At 32.7% G+C, this 19,518-nt stretch overlaps 1 protein-coding gene across 1 annotated transcript in view; it reads right to left on the bottom strand.

The window, feature by feature from the left end:
- LOC149779871 (whirlin-like) overlaps positions 1-19,518 on the bottom strand; it is an 87,541-nt gene that overhangs the window by 12,921 nt on the left and 55,102 nt on the right. The window contains exons 12-14 of the mRNA XM_089937313.1: positions 18,099-18,561; positions 10,443-10,552; positions 1,166-1,373 (exon numbers count right to left, since the gene is read on the bottom strand). Coding sequence (XP_089793439.1) covers positions 1,166-1,373; positions 10,443-10,552; positions 18,099-18,561 — 781 coding nt within the window. The remainder of the gene's footprint in view (positions 1-1,165; positions 1,374-10,442; positions 10,553-18,098; positions 18,562-19,518) is intronic.

The raw sequence follows: 19,518 nt of genomic DNA, 5'->3' as shown, positions 1-19,518 counted from the left end.
GACATATTAAGTGCTGTATGTCACAAGGCATGGTCATTAGGATTGATAGATTGATGTACTACATGTCACAAGGAATGGCAATTAGGACTAGAAGAGACTGATATGATACATGTCAAAAGGCATGGTCATTAGGGTTGACTGATGTGTTGTATGTCACAAGGCATGGTCATTAGGACTGACAGAGATTGATGTACAACATGTCACAAGGCATGATCATTAGGACTGACATATTAGGTGCTGTATGTTGCAAGGCATGGTCATTAGGATTGATAGATTGATGTACTACATGTCACAAGGAATGGCAATTAGGACTAAAAGAAACTGATATGATAAATGTCAAAAGGCATGCTCATTAGAGTTGACAGACTGATGTATTGTATGTCACAAGGCATGGCCATTAGGAGTGACAGAGATTGATCTGCTGCATGTCACAAGGCAAGGTCATTAGCTTCCACTACATGTGAAATCTGCTGAAAATATTAGAGTATTTAAGAAGAGATATCATGAGCATGTATGTGTTTCTAATAGATAATGGAATTTAGTATTTTAATACTAAACATGTTAAAATAAATAGTAATTATTGCTATCTTCATATAATGTGCATTGTTATACTCTTCGTAAGAGGGCCTCAAGGGAGAATAGTCCTTGACTAATGAGTCATCCTCAATAAATAAAGCATTATTATTATTATTATTATTATTATTATTATTATTATTATTAGGATTGATAGAGATTGATGTGCAACATGTCAGATGGCATGATCATTGGGTCTCACAGATTATGTGCTGCATATCACAATTGGAGTGATGGAGATTGATATGTTGTGTGTCAGAATGCATGGTCATTAGGATTGAGAGACACTGATGTGCTATATGTCAGAATGCATGGTCATTTGGTCTCACAGATTATGTGCTGCATGTCACAAGGCATGGTCAATTGGAGTGAGTGAGATTGATATATTATGTGTCAGAATGCATGGTCATTAGGATTGAGAGACACTGATGTGCTACATGTCAATCATTTTACTGCTGATATCTATAAATGTAACTAGAAAATAGTTTAATATGGGGAAATGGTTTTTTTTTTGTGAGATATTTCTCAAAATTTAATATGTCATGTTCATGTTGATGAAGCCATACAATGAACATTGACACAATCTACTCACTGTCAACGTGTGGCCATCAAATGTCAGCTGCAGTGGATAGGTCATTGTGTCTGAATTAGCATCATCTACATCACTGTCATGAACCTCCCCTGGGCTTGCAATTTCAAATATCTCTGCCTCTCCTGTGTAGAAGGTGATAGGTTCCACATATGATCTCCTCTCAAGTTCCTCTCCAATATCAACTGGTCTGTCCTGTGATATTGTTACCCTGATAGGTAAAAACAAAACCATTATCATCATTTTCTTGATTTGAAATCATAACTGTTCTCAATTATCCTTTCATTAATTGCTCAGTCACTTGGGTATTTACTTATTACAAGTACTGCAAAATCTGGATAACAAGCATAAACCCTTACTCAATATCCTCAATTATAAGTCAAACCCATCAGCAAACTGCATAGACTCAGATCTACCACTTCATAATGAACTGGCATGTCTGGGTCACTGCAGTTGGTGAGGAGTAATCAGTAAAACACACTACATAGACCCTGATAGGCCAGCACATTATGCAGTGACAGATCAAGGTCTATGCTGCTTGCAGTTTCAGTTTGCAGCTGGACTTGACATACATATTTTAAATCTGTGAAGGGTCAGATGTTTTAATTTTTATATGTGCTTATAATATAACAATCACGAATTGTTCGATTATGGTACATCTTTTTAAGTTTTGAGATTTACACTTACCAACCTGATTTAATAACATACAACAGACATTTACTCAGGAAGAAAAAAGCAGCAGTCAAAATTAGAACAATAAATATTTGTACTAAACAGCAGTTAATAAAACAATCAGTGCAACAGCAAGTTTAGGCCTTCCACTTTCTTTTAACCATCAGAGTTAATGCATTTATTTTTGTCACAGAAATACTGGAAGGCATGTTTGCACTTATTTTCTGCATACACTTTTTTATAAAGTCAAATTTAATACAAGTAAACCGATCAGACACTGTGCCAATGATTTGTGACATATGAAGTACAGTCTGTCCCCTACTATAAGCTGGCCAAGAAGACAGACTATAAGCTGGCTAGGGAAACTAACTATTAGCTGGCCAGGGAAACTGACCTGCAAATTTGTTCTACAGCTGCTTATACTATTATTGGACAACGATTTAAAGATCTAGCTTTGAAAAAAATTCAAAACATGACAAATCATCTGGAAAGAATGGGTATTGGATACATTTAAAAAATGACAGAAACACAAAGGTTACTGTCAGGATAAAGTAATCTAGATATAAAGGTAATGTTATTGAGACAGTAGTCTGCTTCATAATGTTTACTGGTCATCAGTTCCATATAAATTATCAGGCTACAACTACAAAATGAATGCATTGTCTTGATGTGTGATGTAATGACAACTATGAGCATCAGGTGTAAGAGCTGGTGAAATACATGCTATTTCAACCAGCTGCTGAGACAAATACACTACACATAATTTTAAAACATTTTTACTATATAAGATGGGAGTTCAGTATGTATGTCACTTGCATACAAAAAAGATTCATTCCCTGAAGCATATTATATAATTATTAACAACTGCTAAATATGATATACCAGTAAGTAATTACTAAATATGATATACCAGTAATTAACTGCTGAATATGATATACCAGTGATTAACTGCTGAATATGATATACCAGTAACTAACTGCTGAATATGATATACCAGTGATTAACTGCTGAATATGATATACCAGTAATTAACTGCTGAATATGATATACCAGTGATTAACTGCTGAATATGATATACCAGTAATTAACTGCTGAATATGATTAACTAGTAATAACTAATAACTGTAGCATAAGATATAAAAACTGGTAATAACTGCAGGATTTGATATACCAGTAATAACTAATATGTATAGCATATGTTATAATAACAAGTTATAACTGTTGAATATGATATACCAGTAACAACTAGTATCTACAGCATATTGTATAATAACAAGTTTTAACTGCTGAATATGATATAAAAGTAAAAACTAATAACTGAAATATGATATACCAGTAATAACTAATCACTGTAGCATATGGTATAATTACTAGTAATAACTGTTGAATATAACATACCAACAATAACTAATAACTATATAATATGGTATAATTGCTTGTATTAACTGCTGAATATGGCATACCATTAATAACTAATAACTGCAGCATATGATATAATTGCTTGTAATAACTGCTGAATACGACAACTATTTTCAACAAAATTCACATACAAATGCATACCAATTCTTGTATGATCACACTTGGTAACGAGGTAAGGGTGATTTATATGTAATTCTTTTAAAAAACAAATAATCAATAGAAATCTAACATTACTGCATATATTTAAGGCCAGTACACCAATACATATATGTACAAACCCACCCTAGATTAAATGGAGGGAAACACAAAATTGCTGTAAGAAAATATTGTGTATCTCAGTGCAATATTATTCCACAAGTTTTTGCACCTGCCCTAATGTAGTAAACCTAAAAATGTATTCACACATGTTAGACAATCCTAATATAATACATATAAAACTGTATTCATACCATTTAGACAGTCCTAAAGTAAAATATTAATTTTTTTGGCACTTGCGATACAAACCTAATGTAATACACCTAAAACTGTTTTCACTCCAGTTAAACAATCGAAATGTAATATTCCTAAAAAGAATTCACACTTGCCAATCCTAATGCACACCTATTTTAATACAAGTTATACAATCCAAATGGAATATGACTAAAAATGTTGTCACACCTGTTTTCATACAAGTTATACAATCCAAATGGAATATGACTAAAAATGTTGTAACACCATTAAGACAATGCTAATGTCATACATCTAAAATTGTTTTCACACTTGTGATACAATCCTAATGTAATATGACTAAAACCTATTTTCACACCAGTTAGACAATCCTAATGTAATATACCTAAAACTGATTTCACACATTTGACAATCCTAATATAATATACCTAAAACTGATTTCACACATTTGACAATCCTAATGTAATATACCTAAAACTGATTTCACACATTTGACAATCCTAATGTAATATACCTAAAACTGATTTCACACATTTGACAATCCTAATGTAATACCTAAAACTGATTTCACACATTTGACAATCCTAATGTAATACCTAAAACTGATTTCACACATTTGACAATCCTAATGTAATACCTAAAACTGATTTCACACATTTGACAATCCTAATGTAATATACCTAAAACTGATTTCACACATTTGACAATCCTAATGTAATACCTAAAACTGATTTCACACATCTGACAATCCTAATGTAATGCCTAAAACTAATTTCACACATTTGACAATCCTATTACACCTAAAACTGTCTTCACACTTGTGATGCAAGTTTAATTTATGATATGTACAACAGAAATATGCCAAAAATGGCTTTCATACCTCTTAGATAATGCTAATGTAACACACCTAAACTAATTTTGTACCAGTTAGAAAATTATAATGTAATATGCCTAAAACTGTTTTTGAATGTATAGACAATCCTAATGTAATAATCTAAAACTGTTTTGACATGCATAGACAATCCTAATGTAATACTCTACAACTTTTTTCACATGTATAGACAATTAGACCAGCCAGACAATCTTAATGGAATATGACTAAAACTGTTTTCACACTGTTAGATAATCCTAATGTAATCTGCATAAAACTGTTTTTACACATCTTAGACATTTTAATGTAATAAACATAAACCTGTATTCATACCAGTTAGACAGTCCTAACATAATCTGCCCCAAACTGTTTTTATACATGTTGGACAATCCTAATATAATACAATTAAAACTGTTTTCACACAAGTTATAGAATTCTAATTTGATACACCTAAAATTGCTATCACTTCTGATACAATCCTAATTTAATAAATATCCAGCTGTTTTTACACCTTTGATAAAAAAAAGTAATGTAATATGCCTAAGCTTTTTTATACAGTCCTAATGAAATCTGTCCAAAACTGTTTTCACACATGTTAGATAATGATAATGTAACACACCTAAACTATTATCACACCAGTTATACAGTGCTAATGAAATACACCTTAAATGTTTTAACACCAGTTAGACAATTCTAATACGCCTAAAACTGTTTTCACACTTGAGATATAATCCTAATGTGATACACACATAGCTGTTTTCACACATGTTAGACAATCCTTATGAAACACATCTAAACTGTTTTCATACCAGTAAGACAATCATAATACATCAATACCTGTTTTCAAACCAGCCAGGCAATTAAAATTGAATCCAAAAAAACATTATGGTACTTTCCTAATGTAACACATATATAATTATCTTCATACCAGTTAGAAAATTCTAATGTAATACACCAAAACTGTTTTCACATCAGTTGGCAATCCTAATGTTTCACATGTATAGACAATCATAATGTAATACAACAAAAACTGTTTTCACATCAGTTGGCAATCCTAATGTAATAATCTAAAACTGTTTACAAACTTGTGATACAGTCCTGATGCAATATGCAAAAACTGTTTTCACATCTGTTAGACAATCTTAATTTAATACACACAACACTTATTTCACATCTATTAGACAATCCTAATTTATTTCACATAACACAGATTTCACATCTGTTAGAAAATCCTAATTCAATGCACATAACAGTGATTTCACAACAGTTACACAATCCTAATTTAATACACATAACACTGATTTCATAACGGTTAGACAATCCTAATGTAAAAAAACTAACACCATTTTCACACAGTTAAAAAAATCCTAATACACGTATACAAAGTGCTTTCATACCAGACAAACCAGTGTTTTCACATGGTAAACAATCCTAATGTAATATGTACAAAACTGTGTTCACACCTGTTAGACAATCCTAATGTCAACACCATTTTCACACCAGTTAAACAATCCTAATGTAATACACCAAATACTGTTTACAAACTTGTGAAACATTCCTCATGGAATATGCCTGAACTTGGTTTCACACTTTTTAGATAATTCAAATGTAACATGCCAAAACCTGTTTTTACACAAGTTAGACAAAGGTACTGTAATATGCCTATAACTGCTTTTACATAAGTCAATCATAACATAATACACCTAAAACTGATTTTACATTAGTCAGACATTATCTGTAATACAATTAAAATAATATTATTTGTATATTGGTGAGACAATCCTAATACAACATGAAATTGTATTCAATCTAGTAAGACATTCTTAACATAACAAACACTTTTTCTCTCTAGTGAGACAACTTAATATATTAAAAAAAACTATTGCCACACTAGTGCAACAATCCAAATGTAATACAAAACTGCTGTCACACTAGTCAGACAAAACAAATGTAATACAAAACTGTTGTCACACTAGTCAGACAATCCAAATGTAATACAAAACTGTTGTCACACTAGTCAGACAATCCAAATGTAATACAAAACTCTTGTCACACTAGTCAGACAATTCAAATGTAATACAATTAGAATATTGGTTTCATGTTAGTGAGATGATCTTAATACAACACAATCTGTACTCTTATGCCTGAGATAATCTTAATATAACAAACAAATGTTTTCAAACTAATGAGACAATAAATGTAACATTAACCCAAAACTGTTTTCACAGTAATAAGACAATCCCAATGTAATACAACTAAAGCTGTTTCCAAACTAGTGAGACAGTCATAATGTAATACAACAAAAAATGTGCTCATAATAAAGACAATTTTAATGTAATTCAACTAAAACTGTATTCACACTAGTGATACAATCTTGTGATACAACTACAATGTATATAGTGAGACACTAATGTAATGCATGCCATGGGGTCAGTGTGATATTTTGTGCAACCCAAGTGAAAACTGAGGCATAAACATTAAATATACTGAGTGATTTGATAATAAATCAAACCTTTTCCTCCTGAAAGAAAAGTTCCCTTGGAAAGACCTGAATTAAGAGCAATTAAGAGCTTTTATATTTTGATCCTTCTTTCTCAATCATTTATAGGAAACAAATCTCAATGTATTATGTCAACTCTGCATCATAGTTAAGCCTTCATGTATTTTCTAAACATCTACTGATTAATACGCTTGTGTCAAAACAATTTACATTTTGTTCTTGAAATATAAAAATGTACAGATAAAACTGGAAATAATGCATTAATTATGTAACTGAAAACCAGTAATGTTAATAAACAAAGTGCAAACACAGAAATGCAAATTAATGCAAAATTACAAAATAAGACCATTACAAGTTCATTAATGATAGTATATAACAGAAAGAGAGATGAAAAGTATGTTGGGATGCAATAACTGCCAGCAAGATCATGAGATTAAGGAACAAGTTAATGAATTTACAGAAACAGTACTATAACAATAAAACAGCAGATGCCACACATACCATGCTACATCCTCTTTTTCAACCCTGTGAGAAGAAATAAGGATAGAAAGATTGACTGTTAAGGAACTCACACATACAGGATCACACAGAAACCTTGGGGAGAAAAGTACAGTACTTGATGGCTAAACTATTAATAACAAAGTCCCTGGTAGTGTTTGATGCAGGCCACATGTATGATATATTACATCATGTTCATGCATCTTTGCAAAAGGTAGCTCTAATGATAATAGGGAACTTCTGAAAGAGTGACAGGTGTAAGGTGAAGTTGTTTGCATTTGCAACATGCACAATGGAGAGAATGTTGGCATACACCTATGTTACTTTCACGTATTGTGGCTGAAATTCCTTTGGATATTGTACTTGTGGAAACTGTACATGATCTAAGCACACAGCTAACCAAATGACTGCTTCCATGTGCTACTACAAATTAAGCTTGAATTAGTCTAAAGTACTCTATCTTTAGCAGTTATTATGGTAAGGAAAATGAATTTTGCCAGACTAGATAATACCAGCTTCTGTAAATACAATTAAAGAATTACCAAATATATAAATATAAAAAAAGTTATCTCCTCTTTTTAGAATTTACATGTACCTCCAAAGTCCAGGAAGTAAAAATGATCAAGCGGTGCTAGCAGTTTTTTATGTTACAGATGTGCAAACCTGAAGTAAGGCCAAGTTCATATTACAGCCATCAATCAAATCATACACCATAATAAAAATTTTTATAAGTTCTTTTAACGATACCAAAGATTAAAAGGTCTTTTTTAAACAGCCAGTATAACCAATGAGGAAAACCTGGGAAATTCATTTTCTTTAAAAATCTAACCCTATACAAAATTTGAAATGGTAGAGCACCACCAAATCTCAGGTAGTGATTATAATAATAATAATAATAATAATAATAATAATAATGATGACTTTGTATAGCACCTAATCTTTAGAAGCTCTAAGCACTTTACATTAGACAACACCTATAAGATAAAAAATATATAATGCTATGATTACAAAAACAAACACCATGAAATTAGAAAACATTAAAAAACATGCTGAGAATATTTAAAGTGGACCACATGTGTGTCATTATATCATATTCATTCATCTTTACAAAGTCTCAGGCAATGTTTCATGCAGGCCACATGTGCAACATTATACTGTGTTCATATACCTTAACAAAGTCTAAAACTGTCTACATAAAACAAGACATAGTTGACAACTACACAAACTTAAGATAATGCTACATTTGTCATATGCAAAACTACACCTCAGACTGAATCAGAGTCTGCAACTGCCATGAACCAAAACATGCAAAACTGATATATGCAAAATTTCTGTGCAGTCCAAATAAAGTACTGGCAAGGAACAAGAACACACCCTGAGAACAATGACTTGGTAATGCATCTCCATCAATTTAGATAGAATGTGGAAAATCCACAATGTGTTTCTGTTTTATTTACTGAATTTGGCATTGTGATGCCCTATAACTCAACCCAAATTTTGATTAATAAAGGAAATTAGCTGTATTTAATGGTCTAAAGTCACTTAATCATTTCAAACAGTCATTGCCTTATGAGAATAACTTATATCAATGAATGCATGTTTTATTCTAGGATGCAGTATTTGCACGATTCACGCTAATTTTTAAAACGTAAAACTGAAAAACTAACCAAATATGAGAAAACTGTTTGTCTTTGTAACAAATGAAAACTGTTTGTCTTTGTAACAAGTCTTACATTGTTTACTTCACTAAATCTTGACTTAGTTCGAACATTACCCATTTTTGACCATATCAATGAGGGAATACCTGCCGTCATAATTTTCAAATCCAGAACATTCAGAGGAATTATGATTACTTTGCTGTATGTGTACAATCATATTCAGATGGAAATTAACATCATGTAAGAAGTAAAAATAAAATGTATAAGAGATTGCAATTTAAATAGCAATTTTCAAAGAATATTAAACCTTCCTGGTTTACAATTTAAATAGAACTGCACAAAGTATTCTCTTTCCTGATCAGTTGATATACACTTTAAGCAGAACTGTACAAAGTATCTTCTTTCCTGATCAGCTGATTTGCAATTTAAATAGAACCGTACAAAGAATTGTTTTCCTGATCAGCTGATTTGCAATTTAAATAGAACTGTACAAAGTATCCTCTTTCCTGATCAGCTGATTTGCAATTTAAATAGAACCATACAAAGTATCGTTTTCCTGATAAAGCCTATTTACCTGTAGCTCACTATGTATCTCCATACTCAGATACTTTGAAATTGATGCCAAAACTCTGAGGATGGGTTCAGTACTCTTTACATATGTGAACCCAAATTATAAGGTAAACGAAAAGTGGTCTTACATGACCATTATGTTTTCGAATTAGTCAGCTGTTGTTTTGGAGTTGTTTGGTGAGAAAACATTAACACATCAGAATGAAAATTAAACTTACATTCATGGTCAACTTAGTCAAAACCTTTGTAATGTGATATCATTCATTTTCCTGCTTATTGCTAGATTATTTAATGTTCCTTTTTAATGTTATAGTGTTAAATGCTCTTTTTAATGATATAGTGTCCAATGTTCCATTTTAATGTGATAGTGTTCGATGTTCCTTTTTAATGCTATACTGTTCAATGTTCCTTTTTAATGCTATAGTGTTCACTTTGTTGCACTCTGATTCTGACATAAACAAAGGAGTGTCAAAAACATGGGCTTGATGCAGAAAAAAGTCATTACAAAAAAATTTGAAGAGCTAATATGTCTACATGCTGCGTGACAACAATGTCTACATGAATTGAACAGACTATATTATTACGCATAATTGTGATTATCACTGTTTTTTACTTTGGTCAAACTTGGTAAAGAGGGTCACATACCTATCAAGGGGAAGATGTGTCTCATATCCTCCAATTCCATTGACCTCCACACCACTGTCATCACTGGCCTGGGGACTGCTAAAAGGTACTGATGCTGCCTGCAGGTGTTTCTGTCAATCAAAGTTGTGAATACCATTTTTGATGTTTTCCTAATCTTGAGGCATCAAGGATAGACACCTTGTTAGCTTTCACTATTTTTCATCGAATTTATAGAACTGTTTTCACTATAAACCCTGAATTTCAGTTATAAAAAAGCAATCATATTAAATACTGTAATAAAATACAAAATGGTGTAATTCTATTGGGTAGGTATGTCCAACATAAACTTTAGAGATTTATAAATCAGGCTGTGCTCCATAAGTTTGTTTCACATTTTCATGCAAGAAAATATATGCAAACTGATAGGGCTGAACACTGATGGTCAACTGGAATGCTATAAACTTTTCGTGTAACATTGTTTGATGATGATGTCTGTATGTTTGGATGATGATGTCTCCTTTCCATTTGAAAGAGTGGTACAAGGAAAACAGCAATAACTGGGACAAGATGCATGTATTTTAATAACTTTCAGAATAGGTTAAAATATAAAGGGGCATACATCCAGTGTCTGGAACAGACCCAAAACTCCTATTGACCAGCAGTCCAGTAGCTTTTAAAAGCAACTAGTCCTATACATAATTCACTCATGGTCCTATTGTGAAGTATTTATTTAATGGACCAGTCTATGTATGTAACAAACAGATACAAAAATGGCCATATTGTCTGGACATGACTGTCATATGAGCTCCAATGACTGTTTACTAATTGTCCAAAAACAAACATAAAAGATCACCATATGTATCGCATGCAATTGTTTGTACACTTTGTAGCCACAAAGCACAATATAAAAGAGGTGTGAAAGATGATCCCCTGGACTAAGCAAAATCCTCTATCTCAATACTTGTTCCAGAGCACCGCTCCAGTGGCCCAGTAGTTAGAGCGTCCGCCTTGGATGTGGGAGGTCATGGCCACCAGAGCGGTCTGCTTGTTGTAAATTAGCAATTAATTTTCAAAACATTAGAGCCATATGATATAATGCTATGTGAAATTCTACAGCTTTTGGAAAAAAAAAAATAATTGTATAAATACATAGTTTGAGACAAAACTTATGAAGTATGAAAGGCAACATCAAAATTCAAGAACATGAAATTATAGAGCAAAAATGAAAATTTGTTTAACAGTACATTTAATCATTAAGTATATCAATGTTTTTTCTTATTCATGACAACTTTTTGTACCTCCTTGCAATGGTTTTATATTAATTTTCTTAAATATCTGGTTGCCATGCTAATTTTGAGGGAAACAAATGCCCAGCATGAGCTATTAGAACTTTTAAATCCCTGGTAATAACTTAAGTCAGTATAGTTTTAAAAAATGACATACAACCATTTCATGACCACTTATCATTTCCATACATACTGGACAATATGTATATTTACATATATTTACTAGCTCATTTAAGTCCTGTGGGTCACTGTTTTATGGACTTTACTTGTTCTAACAAATGCAGTCACAGTCCTGGTTTTGCAATATACTCACATGACAGAATGACTCACCACATTCAAAATGACATCAAACATCTTACATGAGTGATTCTTTGTTTACCTGATATTAGTAATATAATGTAATGTTTGCCTATTTGTCCACATTTTTATTTTTCCTTGAAGCAAAGTAGTGTCATGTGCTGGAAGCAGCCAGTATGTATTTTTTCTGTATTCCAATTTGCAAGTTTCTATTTTTAAGGATTTTGAAAAAATCAGGGTAAAATAGGAGATTGTGCAAAAAGTAAGCTAAGAAGAAAAACTAAAGTGCTGCTCAAAACACTGCATTATGTTCTTCTTATCTTTAAAAAATTACTTTAAAAAAATGGCTAATGCAACATGTTCCCTGCATCATCAGCATAAATCAAAGTACACCCAAGTTTTAGGGGAATTCACCAAAAGTTGTGCAACTAGATCCACATACAAAAATTATACAGTATATACATCTAGTAATAAAGGGGGCATAACTCTGGAACAATTCACCTGAATACGATAGCATCATGATATGCATGTTTCTTTCATGTCAATCATGTCTGCCAAGTTTCACGGCAACTGTAACTCTGGAAAATACTCATGTAAGCATGACGACAAAAACCACATGCACAAGAATCATCATATACAATATATACATTTAATACCAAAGGGGAATAACTCTGGTAGATACTCATCTGAGCATGATGACAAAACCATACGAACTAAAATCATCATATTGTATTTGCCGACCTGTAAGTCAATGGCGAGTATAAGTCAAATCAGCAAATTTGGCAAATTTTCCATCCTTCATTCATATATAAGTCAATCCTGAGTATAAGACGAGGCCATATCAATACCTCAGATTATATTTTTCACTTCATTCCACAAAGGCTTAATAAATGTAACTAAAAGTACCTAATTTGTTTCACACAAAGTATTTAAAATGTATTATGTACTTTTAGCTACATATAATGACTCTGACCCAAAAATATATTGAGTTACAGATAGGATAAAACTTGCGATGCTGTGTGGAATTAAATATAATAACTTTCAGTTTCATAAATATTAAAAGTATCACTGTATGCTATTTCAGATTACCATCAATAGGGAAATTGCATCATTAATACTAAAATGCTTTTTCCGATTGTTCTTTTTTTGGGGGGGGGAGAAACAGAGAGAAGGATGCATATGTATTCCGTCACATTTTTCTTTTTGCACCTTGTGATCAAAATAAAATATGATTCGATATATAAGAGAGAGAGAGAGAGAGAGAGAGAGAGAGAGAGAGAGAAAGAGAGAGTGAGAGAGTTCAGCTCTTCATGTTTTGTTAAATTTACCTTATTGCCCCCATGTTGCTGATGCTTTTGTCAAAAAGAGAAAACATAAATAAATGAAAGAGTAAATGTAAACTATGAAAATACATGCCATACTTCTTCAGGGTTTAAATATTCACAATGTTAAATCCATATAGTCTCCATTAGGTTAAGTCCCAAGAATGACCATTTTGCATGCTGTTTTATTTTCTTTGCAAGTATAATGACCTCTCCATTCTCAATAAATAAGATTTTGTTTAAAGGGCATGTAGTCTTCCTTTACATAGGAGGCAACTGTTTTTGATCTTCACTCATGCTAGATGTACTTTAAATTGCTGTCGGTTCTGTCAGCAAGTTAAAAAATATTATTAGCTGAGAAATTTACACTAGTAACCACCTGGCATTTCCTTTCATTATATGGTAAGGTGTTCATAATACCCATAGGTATCCACATTTCCCTACTGGCAGTCTCGCTAATCTTATCTGATCTGCCAAATCATGACCTCAAACGGGTGTTAGCTTGGAATGACTGAATACAAGTGTAGCATATTTAATTAGCATGTAAATACCACTACAAACCCATGTGATTCTTTTCATAATGGAAGTGGAAACAAAAACTAGAAGGAATTGCTCACCTAGTGGTATTAATTGATAATGGAATATGGTATTGCACTTGTAAATGAGTAAGTCATCAGGTAAATGAACAATATAGATTTACAATTGCAAAAACATTTCTGTCTGTCTGTCTGTCTCAGTGGGGCATGCATTTTATTTGATCATTAGGTTATTCATCTTCTAACATGTAAATTCTAATGCACATATATGTAATTAAATTTAAACAACATATATTACAAACAATGTACATTACTGGTGCATGCTGCTTTATGCAATTACATCTGATCTGTGTTAATTATTAATGCTGACAATCACGTAACTGTTTAAAATATTCAGTATGGGATCCTATATTTTTCATACATGATCTCTTCCCTAAAATGAAATATGTTTTACAGATTATTTTTTGTACTCTTGGAGAATTATATTCCATATGAAAAATACAATAAAGTGATTCAGATGACATAATCCATATTATATAAGTCAATCTGGAGTATAAGACGAAACTAAGATTTTCTGGTCAAAAAGTATTGTCTTATAGGCCAGCAAATACAGCAGACACACACACACTCACACATATATTAATTAATACCAAAGGGGAATAACTCTGCAACATCATGACAAAACCACATGTACAAGAATCCTCATAGTATACATATATAATACCTAAGGGGAATAACTCTGAAACAACTTATATGTGCATGATTGCAAAACAACATGTACATATTTATTTACATACGGTCAATTGTGTCTGCCTAGTTTCTGAACAATTCTTTTAAACATTAAAAAGGGTGTGGGAAACACAAAAATGATCACATATCAGATACATTTAACAACAAAAATGAAGCATAAATTTGGGGGAAAAATCAAACCATGATGAAAAAATGATATGCACATGTTCACCTTGTTTCAGTTATGTCTATCAAATCTCAACTTAGTCATAAAACACAATGGAGTAGATGCTCAGATAAGAATTTTGGGATGGATGTAAATGTTTATGGGATGGACAGACATGCTTAATGATATATGCTCCTGCTATATTCATGATGGGAGCAATGAAACGTGATGCATGTTTATGAAAATTTTGTTGCAACCCTTGCCACTTAGTATAGCTCAGATACTTGTCTCTTCCTACATTATACAAACTGTGTACCATCAACAGATACATGTCTCTTGGTACACTGTACAATAATGTACTTTCAATGGATACATGTCTCTTGCTACTCTGTACAATTATGTACTATCAACAGATACATGTCTTGCTACACTGTACAATAATGTACTATCAACATATACATTCTCCTGCTACACTGTACAATAATGTATTATCAACAGATACATATCTCTTGCTACACTGTACAATAATGTACTATCAACAGATACATGTCTCTTGCTACACTGTACAATAATGTACTATCAACAGATACATGTCTCTTGCTACACTGTACAATAATGTACTATCAACAGATACATGTCTCTTGCTACACTGTACAATAATGTATTATCAACAGATACATATCTCTTGCTACACTGTACAATAATGTACTATCAACATATACATTCTCTTGCTACACTGTATAATAATGTACTATCAACAGATACATGTCTCTTGCTACATTTTGAATATTAATAAATCCTCTGGATTGGATGGTATTGGTCCATGAAGTCTATAAATATTTAAATTGCTGCACCAGTAATAACAAAGTCACTAACGCATATCATAAACTTAAGTATAATGAGTGGTAGTTTTCCAGAAACTCTGAAATGTGCAAAGGTTACACCTATCTTTAAGAAAGAAGAAAAGGAGGATCCAGGAAATTACAGACCAATATCAATTCTACCTGTATTGTCAAAACTATTTGAAAAGCATGTAGCCATTCAGGTCTATACATTTTTTGAAAGATACTCTCTATTTCATAAAGCACAATCAGGATTTAGGAAGTACCACTCGTGCCAAACAGAACTTACCAAATTAATTGATCTTTGGCTGAAGGAAATGGATAATGGACATATGACTGGGATTGTTTTCCTTGACTTCAAGAAAGCCTATGATCTTGTTGATCATGAAATTCTGCTGCAAAAGTTGAACTGTTACAGGTTCAACAATCCTTCTTTAAACTGGTTTAGATCATACCTAAACCAAAGGTCTCAACAAGTAAGCATTGGCAATATTAGCTCTCAAACTTGCACTATTTGTTCAGGGGTCCCTCAAGGCTCAGTTCTGGGCCCTCTACTCTTCCTTATCTATATCAGTGATCTTCCATTAAATAATTAATCCACAAATACAGATATTTTGCAGATGATGCAACCTTGTATACATCTAGTTCTGATACTGAAGTTATCCAAATGAGATTAAACTCAGACCTTATTAGAGTCCAAAACTGGGCACAACAAAATAGGATGGTAATTAATGAAGGCAAAACAAAATGTATGATTTTGGGGACATCACAAAAGCTACACAAGTCAGGGAACCCAAAGCTATCTCTTGCAATAAATGATCATCCATTAGAAAATGTCAAACATGAAAGGCTTGTAGGCGTGTCTGTAGATAATAATTTATTATGGAATGACCATATTGATAAGCTTTGTACAACACTGTCAACCAAAATTGCCCTTCTCAGCAGAATCAAGAAATATTTAACTATGGAAACTCGCAATCTATACTACAAGTCATACATTCTTCCAACAATGAATTATTGTTCTAATGTATGGGGAAACTGTGCTATATCTGAGCAAGACAGGATTTATAAACTTCAGAAATGAGCAGCACATGTAATTTTAGATGCATCTATTGATCATCCCTCAAAAACATTATTTACAGAACTCAAATGGTTCACAATATATGACAGGATAGATTTTCACAAGGCAGTTTTTTTTTATATAAACGTCTACATGGAACTGCACCAGAGTATTTTCAGGACTTATTCAGGTCTTTTTTAACACAATACCAGTTGAGATCAATATCACATGGAAACCTACCACCAAAACCATGAACAGAGCAATTTAAAAAGTGTTTCCAATACTCTGGTACAGTTCTGTGGAATAAGTTTCCACTACATGTAAAATCTGCTGAAAATATCAGAGTATTTAAGAAGAGATATCATGAGCATGTATGTGTTTCTAATAGATATGGAATTTTGTAATTTAATACTAAACATGTTAAAATAAACAGTAATTATTGCTCTCTTCATGTAATGTACATTGTTATACTCTCCTTAGACGGCCTCAAGAGAGAATAGTCCTTGACTAATGAGTCACCCTCTATAAATAAAGCATTATTATTATTATTATTATTATAATAATCTACTCTCAACCAACACGTCTCTTAATGCTACACTGTACAATAATGTACTATCAACAGATACATGTCTCTTCATACTCTGTACAATGTACTATCAAACGCTACATCTTGCAACACAGTACAATGTACTATCAACAGAGACATGTCTCTTGCTACAAAGTACAATGTACTATCAACAGATACTGTACATGTCTCTTGCTACACTGTACAATGTACAATCAACAGACACACATATCTTACTACTATGTACCCGAAGAGCATGCCACCAGCTGAAAGAATCCCAATATTGCAATGTTGCAAACAAATGCAACCGTATCAACATAAGTGCATTGCATGCTTCTTGTTTCTTTCTTAAGTATAAAATGAAAAACAGCAACATTCTTGCTTACTAATTGTATCAACATCAAAAACCAGCAACTTTCTTGATTACTAATGTATTAACATATAATAAAAAAGAGCAACATTCTTGCTTACCAGTCCATAAATCATCTATTTTCTGGGTTAGTGTACTATAAATAGCTCAATCCACTCAAAATCGGGCCTTTAATATTTGTGTTCATTGTCATTGCTCTGCAGACAATTTAACCGTGCTATGGTTTATGGAGATTTTGGGTCTTAAAACACTTTTTCACAGTTACTTACAAGGTCATGAATTGAATTTAGTCTTCAAGAATCTTTCTTATAGTCTGTTCCCATGATTCAACACACACAATTAGCAACAGCCATATGCATTTTGTTGGAATTTTCAATTTAAGACTTCTTACCTCTTGGGCTGGCAAGAAATCACAGTCCAAAAAATGAACAATTTACTGTATTTTCATAACATTGCAACTATACTGTCTGTTAAAATGTTGACTTGTCTACATTATGGCCTTACCTTGGATACACTATGAACCTGGGCTACCACTATCTGCTCTGTAGTTGGTGGTCTGTATTCAGTGTAACTGTGGACAGGTTTTGATGTGGAGTAAAGCTCTGTAGTTGGTGGTCTGTATTCAGTGTTGTGGACAGGTTTTGATGTGGAGTAAAGCTCTGTAGTTGGTGGTCTGTATTCAGTGTTGTGGACAGGTTTTGATGTGGAGTAAAGCTCATGTGATGTTGAGGGTCGAACATCATCAACATATTTTGTATTCCGATGATGTGATTTACGTCTATTCTCTGATGACTTATGACGCAAATGAAATGCATGTGGCGAATCTTCTGCTACAGTGTTATGTTGATAAGATGATTCGATATCATAGAGTAGTGAGTGATTTTGATGGTCTGGTGATCGAACATCCACTAGAGATCTGTGATGGAAGTGATGGGATGGCTTGTAGCTGCTCTGTGAACTTACTGACCTGATAAAAAGAATAAATGTTTGAATATAGTAGTCCCTCTCCAAAAAGTCCCTTCAGCCTGTACTGCTGCCCCTCTGAAAATGTCAGAATGGCCATGCATCCTGTATAATTTGTAAATTCTTGAGCACTGCTACTAAAATAAAAAATTTTAAATCACCGTATTATGTTCTGGACTCAAGATTAATGAATAATAATGTGATTGAAATGATTACATATTCTAGAAATCACCTTCTTATTTAACAATCTCTCAATAAAAGTTTGGTTTTATTTGGTTTTATGCCATTTATCATGAAAGGTTAATCATGTACATGGAAGACAGTATATTTTGTGGAGGACGAATTTGAGAAAATATTGAGAGAAGAACCACAGATCCACAAGAAGCTACTGGCAAGCTTTTGACATATCCATACTGGCTAAGCCAAGTGTCAAACTCACTCAACCACCCTAGGACATAATATAAAGAGAACTATTTAAGTTGTTCTGGTGAGAATCCAACGGTAGCAGAAATAGATAATGAAATTAGTTCTCAAAAGCCATTTTTATTATAGTGAAACCTATCTAAAAAGAATGGTGTCTTGTCCTTTATACTGATGTTGACTCTGACTAGCAAACAAGGAAAGAAGCTCCTAATTGTTGTCTCTTAAGAGGAGTCCCTAGTGTATTGTTTAGGTCTTGGAACATGCAGGTTTTTCTCAACATTTTTAGCTTAGATCTAGTAAAATTTCCTACATTTCAAGATTGTTGATCTGAAGGGAATATTCCTCCCAAGAACACAGGTAGTGTGGACATACTCTTTCAGCCTCTAGGTGACCTCACCCAGCTGAATCTGAGGCATTAATGTAGAGGAAGGAGTGAGGTTCCAGGGCGTGAAATGGAACTTGGATCAGAAACTGTCTGAAATTTTTCGGTTGGTGATGAAACTTAATTGTTCATAAGGGGATCCAACCAGAAAGGATC

This window comes from Sinohyriopsis cumingii, chromosome 16 (assembly GCF_028554795.1).
Source record: "Sinohyriopsis cumingii isolate HCF-2022 chromosome 16, ASM2855479v2, whole genome shotgun sequence".
Taxonomy (NCBI): Eukaryota; Metazoa; Mollusca; class Bivalvia; order Unionida; family Unionidae; genus Sinohyriopsis; species Sinohyriopsis cumingii.
This window is presented reverse-complemented; position numbering and strand designations above follow the sequence as displayed.